The 10,499-nt window shown below is 40.5% G+C and overlaps 1 protein-coding gene across 1 annotated transcript; it reads right to left on the minus strand.

The window, feature by feature from the left end:
• Window positions 1-5,233: 5,233 nt before the first annotated feature.
• Window positions 5,234-7,361, minus strand: LOC146577032 (uncharacterized). Its single transcript, XM_085269679.1, has 4 exons — window positions 7,299-7,361; window positions 6,885-6,992; window positions 6,634-6,807; window positions 5,234-6,028 (listed from the first exon to the last, which is right to left on the minus strand). Exons 1-4 carry the CDS (start codon window positions 7,359-7,361, stop codon window positions 5,396-5,398), a joined length of 978 nt encoding a protein of 325 aa, XP_085125805.1. The 3' UTR covers window positions 5,234-5,395.
• Window positions 7,362-10,499: the final 3,138 nt, after the last annotated feature.

Genomic DNA, 10,499 nt, shown 5'->3' on the forward strand with positions numbered 1-10,499 from the left:
TAACGAGTGGGGGACAGAAAAGCTTCTTACAGAAGACGTTACAGGTCTGTGAGAGCCAGAGATTTTCCATGTTTGAGGTGACCAAATACTTATTTTCCACCCTGATTTACGAATAAATTCTTTACAAATCCTACCATGTGAATTCATGGATTTTTTTTTCACATTCTGTCTCTCACAGTTGAAGTGTACCTCTGGTGCAAATTACTGACCTCTGTCATCATTTTAAGTGGGGGAACTTGCACAATCGGTGGCTGACTAAATACTTTTTTGCCCCACTGTGTGTGTGTGTGTATATATATATATATATATATATATATATATATTTTTTTTTTTTTTTTTTTTTTTTTTTTTACATACATAGTTTTTTGTTGCCTTATGGTTCCAAGCGCTGTCACCAATCTTTGCATTTTGTTATTATCTCATGACACTTGTTTAATCAGCTACCATCTCTCCTGTGGACTTTTTAATGTCTACAGTCTCAGACCAACACAGCCCTGCCCTTCCCATATTAGATTCTTGATGAATGTGTGTTGTTGTTATTCAGCCTGGTTCAATGTGCCCCTTTTTAACTTTGAGCACCCGCCCCTTTAAACCTCTCTGCACAGCCCTGCACTGAACTCACTATCTTCTCCCTCTAACAGCCTCCACATGTTCTCACTGTAATTTCCCCTCATGAATGAATTTATGCTGCACTAATGTGAATGTTTGCAGGGAAATCAAACGCATTTCACACGCAGTACTCGAGCTGACTTACCTTTGTTTGAATGACGACTTGTACGCGCTGACTCCACAGATAAGGTACGAAAATATATCAGGCTACGTCTTCAGGGTTTCTACTCCACGGCCGTATTTCATACGGGTCCACATTTCCACTGCACGCTATTTTCTGCAAGTACCGCCGCTTCGCCTCTGGACGCAATCGGTCTCTATACAGTCCATTCTCTTTTGAGCTGCTTTTAAGCATCTTGTAATCGTCGTTCCAACACAGTGTGTTTGTTTTGATTCGTAGACCTCGAAAATGGTGCCGCGCTCCCACAATGCATTGCGGCGTGACGTCAACTCCAAAGCCCTATAGAACATGTTCTTTTTCATTGTCAAAATTATCAGGAATAAAGAAGAAAACTGATTCAAAACCTGTGGAACCTGCCAAAAAACAAGTTTTACTGCAAAGGATTTCTAGATGTGAAGGTTTTGTGGCTTTTTTCAGTTTCTAAAACAAACTCATTTGTACAGAAGGATATGAGGATGTATATGTCCGGTGGTGGGTTTTTTTCTTCTTGATTTAATGTATTCATTTATCTCTTCACTTAATCTTTCTTTATGTTTTTTTTTTTTTTGATTTGGCATGAGCGATTTCCGGTCCTCACTCCAAGCCAGTTGGTGGCGGTAATGCACCACATGTTCTATCACAGCTGCGTCCGAGAGGACAGGAAACGTCTGTATGCGTCTGCAAACCAGGTAACTACACTCAGCTGAGCCTCTCTGCTAGTCGTTATTAGTTGGAGGGTTTTGCGTCACTTTCTCTCGGCTTGATAAAGGGCTGTATAGAAATCTCTGGTACGTAACACGTAACGTCATTTTTAGGGAGCGTCGCAGAGAAGTGAGGCTGTTTCTTTGTTTTTGTCGAGTTTTGATTGAAGACATGTTTCCAGTCCGTTTTTTACTCGTTTGTTTTTTCATTAATAACTTTACATTATCACAGAGAACAAGAAGGCGCTTTGTTTGTCACATTCACCTTATGTCTGTGAAGGTTCTCAGTCATCCAGGTCATCGTAGTCAAAGGAGCTTGCAAAGAAAAGCGTCTGGACTTCTTTAAGTTACTTGAAGACGTTTCACCTTCATCCGAGAAGCTTCTTCAGTTCTAAGGTCAAATGGTGGAGAGTCCCAGATATAAACCTAGTGGGAGTTTCCCCCCACAGAGGGACAAAAGGACCCCCTGATGATCCTCTAATCACCTGAGCCAAGGTGTGAAACTGGGTGTGGGCCCCAATCAGCCAGTTTCGGGTGAGTTAATTGTGAAACCTGGCCCCACCTTATCATGCGAATTCCTGAGGTCAGATGGCCCAGGATGTGAGTGGGCGTTAAGGCGTCTGGGAAGGATCTCAAAACTGGATTATAGATGGCAGAGAGTTGGTGTCGTAAACCCCGCCTCTGTTCAAAGATGGTCGCTCACAGTGGACATAGATGCTTCTTTCACTCCTCTTTCAAACCATCTGTCCTCTCTGTCCAAAATGTGAACATTAGCATCCTCGAAAGAGTGTCCTTTATCCTTAAGATGCAGATGGACTGCTGAGTCTTGTCCTGTGGAGGTGGCTCTTCTATGTTGTGCCATGCGCTTGTGAAGTGGCAGCCACTTGGCAGCCACAGTGATAAATGGCTGAGATGGCTGCAGCTGTACGTGTGAGGTACCTACATATTTCAAGATGAATTTGCAGAGATGTCATGTTTGGTGCTTACAGACATCACACTGCATTTTGTGATTTCGTAGCTATTGTTGTGATATTTCGGAGCTTCCCATGATCACCGTGACAGTCATTCATTTTAACATAACCTTTCTATTCCTTTCAGGGATCCTCATTTTTTTTTTGGTGAGGAAGATCAGCAGCTGTGTCGACAGGCAACAGGTAACGGCATGCTTTTCTGTTAGTACTGTAGACCTTGGTCTGGTGCTCTTTTTTAGTTTAACACAGTATTTTCATTTGCCGAAGTGTAGAAAGCTTGTTCCAGGAGAAACAAACTTTAGTGAGTTCTGCAAAATGATTCCCACCATTGCACACTCTGTCAGCCTCCAGTGTGCCCTTTTTTTGTCCTTTAACTGAAGAAAGTCGGTAGTCAGAACATATGAGATAAGTGAGATCCTCATTTTGCCTGCTTATTTCAAGATACAACATTTTCACAAACTGCTGTAGGATAACCTTGCTATTTGTCTTTTCCAACACTTCTACATTCATCCATATTTCCTTGTCTGCTTCTTTCCAGGTGAAAAGTACCTGAAATGGGTGAAAGATTTTGTTTCCAAAAACAAAAGCATGTGCGTTCACCTGAAGAAGCCAAGTGGTGCTGACCTGTGGATAGAAGAGCTTGAGAACACCAAATACGACGGGGATGATGATGAAGTTAACGCCTGGGGAAAATTCTACCTTCCCGAGATTGTAAAAATGCAGGTTATTGGTGTGGTAAAGGGCACCTCATGTCCATGTGACGAGCTTGTGCTGATGACGCGTGAGGACAAAAAGCTGTACGGCTATGACGGAGAGGAGCTGCATCTGGTGGCTTCCAGTTTCCTGGAACTATGTGACAAAACGATAGAGTATCCAGCATCCAAGCGCTACTACAATGGAGAGGCCTTCAAAGATATGGTGAGAAGTTAGACTGCTAAGAATAAGACTGGGGATGCCTAGTGTTAGAGATCAATCACCTGAGCTTTTCTTTGTATTGTTGTGTGTTCTGTTTAGACTGAGGAGGACTGGAAAAAAGTTAAGATGAGTGATGTGGGGAGGAAACTGCAGGAAGAACATAAAAAGCTGGTAAATGAAACCCAGTCAGCGTTCGTAAGCCTAATATCATAGGTGGGTATTGGAGCTGAGTATCATCACTGATTTCTAGAACCTGTTCAATTCCAATTCACAAGGTCCCAATTAGATTCCATTTAATTCTTACTCAGAGAGTCAGAAACATTATAATTCTGATCATTTATCAGTACTGACACTTGTGAAACTTCATCAGAGGTGTGAGCATCACAGCAGATGCTTTTGTGTCAAAGTAACTGAGGATAAAACACAAAACCATGAAGCAGATTTTCCTGGCCTAGCTTTTTACAGTAGATAACCTTAAAAATATTATTCTGCAGTAGAACAAAAGCAGACGAGAACCACGACTCAACAAATGTACATTGGCTGATGCTGCTGAAGTGATTCAGAGGTTTTAATAAGAGGTTTTAATAGAGACACAGCTGAGCATTTTGCAGTTTCACTTAATTTGAAAAAAATAAATAAAATTTGGTATTGAACAGCAGAAATGAGGCTGTCTTGTCGGAAGTCATTAAAAAAAAATGGCTGTAAACAACGGTAGACTGCTTCATAACAAGCCAGCGAATAATGCCAAAAACAGAGATTTGAGATGGGAAACGGTGTTCTTAAAGTACACTGAGAGAGGCAGAGAGCTGTGCTGTGTTGTTTTTCTGTGTGTGTTTTAATGGTGGTGGAAGCAAACCAGCAAAAGTAAGAGGGAATTCATGACAATGTTTATGTCAAGCGAAATGTGTCTTCTTTTGCTGCTGGTTTGGTTAGAGAGAGACAAAACGTGCAGCTTCAGGATCTGAGCAGCTTTCAGCACCAACGGCATCACAGCTCAGACTTGGATTCAGGATTAAGCCCTTTATGTTTGACTGTAGTGATTGTAGCTCTGTCCTTGTTATTAATCGCTTTAGTCAAACACAGCTATTGTTTGCTGGGATGTGTATATCCTTGACAGTTTGTATCTCAGAGTTATCAAAGACACTGTGGATAATCATCAAGAGATTGTTGTTCTCTTAATAATGACCTATTTGATTGTTTGTTTTTTCTTCTTCTTACAGATTCTGGTATTTGGCCAAAAGAGAGCTTCACAATTCTTGGCTTCACCTGTGGTAGAAAAATGACTGAAGTTATGCAACACTCTCTAAAATTAAAGCTATGCAACGCTTTAACATGAATGGCGAAGGAGTGCATCTCTTTCACTGTCTCTTCCTGTCCTCTTCTCAGTCTTTGTTGTGGCACCTCTGCTATGTGTTATAGAAAGCACTTGGAATCATGTTCAATACAAAAACACCAAACTCGTGGGATTGCCCTAGCAAGCAGTTGGTAAAAACTAATTAAAACTGATATATATCAGCTTCACTTTCTAGCTGCAAAAGCACGTTTCTGCAAAAGCATGCAGTTTCCTGTCAGCACTTTTTGGCACAGAGTGTACTCAGAGTTAGGCCTTTCTTATATAAAGCAATATAATCAGCATATAAACATTTAAGATGATAAATTTAAAGCTCAACAGTAACTGCTATAAATATTATAACTACACATGTAGTGCTTTTGCTTAAGTAAATTATAGTTGGGATCATAATAAGAAAACGTGTTTTTATTTTCTGTGTACCCTGGGTACAGACCAGTATAAACATGGGATTCTTCCCAATAAATGCTGTCTGATAATGCTTCATATTGCATTAAACACTAGATATGTAAGCAAACAAACAAAAACCCATAGAAGCCAGTTTTAATTATTAAATGTGACAATTACATGGAGATGGAAAGTAAACGTGCTTATACACGTCTCTGTGATTACAGAAAATCCACACAGATGCTGTCAGAGCAGAGAATCTTTGATTTATCAGAATGATGAATGCAAATGATTTCATGAAATCTCACTCTTGTTCTGGGTTGTAAAATTCACCTGTCCAGTTAAACCGAATCCTTTGCAACACGGTTCTAAGAACCCTACCAACCTCATCCTCAGCTCTCTGCCTGTTGTCCTTTTCAGCTGAGTATTCATCCACATGTGTTTCAACTTCTCTCTCATTTTCAAGCAAATTGCTCAGGCTCTCAGCTTCAGCACAGTTACCATATGGCCACTCTCTGAGGTCTTCTGTGTTCAAGCCAAACAAATTCTTACATGATCTGCAAGGCTTCATTCTGGCACCATCACGGAGACAAAAAGCCTCACACCTGATATTTCCAGGTACTTCAATTGTTCCATCAAAGTAATCTTTCTGGACTGTGTTTGGATAATAGGTCATCACCGCACCAGATACATATTTATGCCATTTGCTAAGACAGGAGGCAGCAATCATAATTTTCCCAGCGTTAGGACCTTTGGTGGACATGGAGACTCCGCAGTACCTTTCTGATTTGTTGGTTTGGGATTTTTGAGAAATGCAGATGGTGGACGAGACGAAAGCTGTTTTTTTATTATTCTCTTCTAAGTCCAAGTCTGTGAGGAGATCTTGCAGACTCTGCTTTATTTGCTCTTCATTCTCTGAGTTATTTTGCAGGACGATCTGAAAACAGTTACAGATCTGGTCAAAGTGTTGCACCTGATTATATAGTTGTTTTTCATAGAAAGTTGATCAACATGTTTGTTTCGCTGCTTGACTTGTTTAACTATGCAGGACCATTGGATGCTTTTGGTTTAGACATTTTAAGATAGGGGGTGAAACAAGTCACAAATCTATTTAATTTTAAATCAATAAGCAAAAATCCATCTTTGTTCTCACTAATTTATAATTAAATTTGCTAATTGACCTTTTTTTTTCTATTTTGCTATGCCGGGCTGTCAAAACACGCTGAATTTAGAGTCTTTGAGCTGACTTAACAGATCCAGCAGCTACACAGTGACAGCATCATATACGCCTTGAAGACTGTAAGCATCTCCAATAATGAGTCTGTTAGACATTATTTAGAACTAACAAATTCTGAAGCAAGTCTCCAGCTCTCCTGCAGTCTCTGTGTTTGGTGGAGAAGTATAGCTAGAAGCATATGTTGAAGTATAAGGTACAGTATGGATTTTCTTTGGATTTCTCAGTAAAAAAGCACTTTGCATTATACTTTCCTAAAAACTGGAAGTTTGTCAGATTGACTGAAAATGTGAGAAGAGTTATCTTACCATGTCGAGCACACAGGAGAAGGGACTTCGCCTGGGAAGCTGAGTCGAATACAACTTTAAAGGCCTGGGATATCTTCTCATTAAAGAACCCAAAACAAAAGGATTAGGGAAGATTTCTTCTGGAGAAAAGGGGATGTTGTTGATTTTGCCCAGAAACAACATGCTGTGAAGGATCTGTTGAGTGAAAACATATTTGCTTATTGTTAGTAGTGATAAACAGGACTGTCTTAAAAGTGTCAAAGGTAACACACCTCATCCACCAAGTGTTGACTTCCCGGAGTCATGTAAGAGCCCCGAACCATCCTCTTGGTAATCTTGTAGGCATTAGTTTTGAACCTCCTTTGAGAAATTGTTGTCTTCTAAAATGATAATGATCGAGCAGTTAGGGATTTAAAGACACAGGAGATCTGATAACTTTGGCTACAGCAGAGTCTGCAGACATACCTATTTTGCTCTTGGTCGGCCTATTTTAAACATGAGAGAAAACATAGTTAGTGAAATGTTGATAACATACAATGACTATCATTGGTGGCTGAAAAGATGCCAGGTAACAAGTGAAAAGCTGCTACTTACCATCGCCACAGTCTAAGAATGAAACAGGAAACACTGAGCGAGTTGCCTCCATCTTAAAGCTGTTGATCATGTGATTTAAAGGAAAGCCACACCCAGCTCTTTCCTGGAATTTTACTCGACTGTAGAAAACTGCTCCATTTGCCCCGCCCACCCATGATCTTTAATATCTACCAAAAACAACCTTTTGGTTGTCAGTAACCAGTCGATCGTTTTCGCGATTAAAAAATGACTTTGTGCGGCGGCGTTCCCACCGCGAGCAGAACTCCGGCTCAAAAACCGCTGTTTTTGAACACTTTTATTTACTTAAGCATTTTTATGGGCTTACTTTGAAACAAAGTGCGATTGAATGATTATTGTTATGTGTTGCCTTGAATTCGGCTATGCTGTCTGTTAGACAGCTGTTTTCCTTTATTGTTGTTTTTGTATTGTTTGTAGCGAACGCTACTGGACTGTATAGATTAAGCTACGTAGCCAAGATAATTAATAATTTAACTGTTGTACATTGGTTGATGATGATTTGCATTGTTACATAGGCTTGCAGAAAAATATATTTGTTTACCGGTAAACTGAATCGAACTTGATGTGCTAATGGACGTTTTTCTGACCTACAGGTCAGGTTTTGTTCCCTCCCTTTGAATTAATCTTCTTCATATTGAAGTGGCGAGCCGGTAGGACCATTCTTTGTTTCCCCTCTTTCCCCCACTTAGCCGTCTTTGGATTACGGACATATTTCCCCATTTGTATGAAGCTGGACTCTAAGGAGGAATACCTTAAAAGTGAACTTTAAAAAGAAGAGGACCAAAAAGGACTTTTGCACAGAAAGATCACAGCATTGATTTATTATTTAATTGTGGGCATTTATGTTGTGTGTTGTGTTAATTATTTTGTTCCATTTCCCCTTTCCTCCATTTATTCAATATATTTTTGGTACAAGATATTGCAGTCTTTGGTCTCATCATTCACACCATCTCGGCTCCATAAAGAACTATTTCTTCTGCGCGTCAGTCAGTAAACTCATCCATTGAAATAAACTAGTCCTTAAATAACTTTGAGTTACACAGTGGCAAATGTAATAGAGAAAGACACAGGGCCACCTGAAATCTGTCGTCCTATCTGATTCAAAACCAACATGTAGGAGAATCTGGAATCTTTGATTTTGAGTTAAAAATAAAATATGGGTAAAATGCAGAAATGTTTTTACTAACATGTACTAACAGAGACTTGGAGGAGAGAGACCTAATGTTTAATAATCCACATTTCACTGTTTTACTCTTTGGTTCAGATGTGGATACTGTATTGTTCTTTCTTTGTGATTGTTTATGTTTAAGTTGTTTGTTGCTGGTTTTTAGTTTGTTTTTTGTCTGTTTGGAAGCTGACACAGTCTCTATGGAGATGGGTTTTTGGGGGGTAGCAGGAGGAGAGAAGCTGCAGAGAGGCGTGTAAGACTGCAACTCTGCTTCCTGGTCCCAACTCTGGATAGTCATATTTTGGGGGGTTTAATAAACTACTACTGCATGATGTAAAGCTGAAGTATTACACAGCTTTATGAACCTCCTGTTATCCTGGTAGACGAGTACAGCAATAAATCTTTTACTTGAACATCTTCTGGCTCCAATAAGCTTTGAAATGTGACCATGAAGTCAGAGACACACTGACTGAAACCCACAGCTGTGACTGTGGATCACATCCACACACAGTGTAGCTGCTGTCTCTGTGTGAGGTCTGTGTATATATGTATATATTTATGCTTATATTCATATTCTCTTATTCCCCTTTATTTGATATCCTAATTCTGTGCTGTGTAAAAGTTTGTCGGTGTTCTGCTGCTACAAACTGGATTTCCTGGAGGATAAACATGAGGGATTCATAAAGTTCTATCTCTCTGTTAAAATCCCCCAAAATCAATGAAATGTGAATTTCAGGCAGACGTGTTTTTAAAAGAGTCTCTTTAATGGAAAAATGTGTTTTTAAAACCAGCCAATAGGAGCGTCTGTGGATATCAGCTGAGGCTGAACGCAGGAACACCATCACATATAAATACACAGAATTAAATCACTAGATAAAAGACGTCATTAAATAAGGATCAAATCAACATGTCAGAGGTCAAAGGTCAGTCAGAAGAGGTGTGGTTAAACACTGGCAGTGCAGCGACCTAATGCAGTTTGGTTACCGCCACGGGAAAAGCCCCGCCCCCTCTGAGCCTCCGCTGTGTCCTCAGCACATCCAGGAGCAGCAGGTCAGAGGGGCGGGGCCATGTCAGGACTTATTTTAAGTAAAATTTAAAGTGGAGCGACGGCAGGAGTCACACAGCAGTAACCAGCTCTGTCTGCCAGGGTCAAAGGTCAAACAAGTCCTGCAGCTGACCCACACACAGACTTACACTGATCCACAGAGAGTGATGAATCCACACATCACTCGGCTGGAGGAAGCTGGGTTTTGTTAGATTATAATATTATTTTATGCCATGTTATACCCCTAATTAAAGATTGTGAATTATTATGTAGTTTTAGTTTGCATTATTCTCCTGAATTAGAAGAAGCTGATAACTATTGCATTAGTTAAACTGATGTGCATTATATTAAACTGCTGATTTATTGTGAATGAATGATATTGTTTTATGATGCATTATACTGCTGAGTTATAAGAAATACTGTTGGCAGAAAGTCATCGCCTTATTTGTCTGATTAGAACAGAACATGCTGGAGTTTTCTGCCCCATCTCAGCAGGAGCAGATAAACAGGGAGCCAAGGTCGTAGCTTAGGCGCTGTGTGAGAGAAAGCATGTGAATGTTTAGGCTTTTATGATAAGGTGGAGGCACCAGAGGCTATAAGAGTTTGAGCAATGCTCCACCATTTTGAGATCAGAGGCTGTCTGCATCAGTGTCCATCTCCCACGTGTGTGATCATTAAAATCATCGTTTGACTCAACCCGGCCGGACCAGTGTTGTTATTGTGGTTTTTCTCTTGTCTCCATCCCCAATATTTTGAACTCGTAACATTTTCCACACCGTCCAATCAGAAACTAGTGTTGACGCTGAGACCCGTCTCTGTAACAGGAAGTCCATGAACAGGCAGACCCTCTGCAGCAGGCTGACCTGTGACCTCTGAGACAGAGGGAGGAGTTTGTGTCAGCAGGGGGCGCTGCAGCATCGCCTGAGAGCTTTAAGAACAACAGCAATAAACAGGAAGTGAAAGTCACACTTCTGTTGGTGTGCGTTATCAGCAGACCCCACCCTCTGCAGGAAGCTGAGATAAGAAGCAGCCAATCACAGAGCAGAGAGCATGTGACTTCCT

Source organism: Mchenga conophoros, linkage group LG3 (genome assembly GCF_057382185.1).
Source record: "Mchenga conophoros isolate Kocher_MC1m ecotype Shallow Benthic linkage group LG3, M_conophoros_male_GT1.1, whole genome shotgun sequence".
In the NCBI taxonomy this organism is placed as follows: domain Eukaryota; kingdom Metazoa; phylum Chordata; class Actinopteri; order Cichliformes; family Cichlidae; genus Mchenga; species Mchenga conophoros.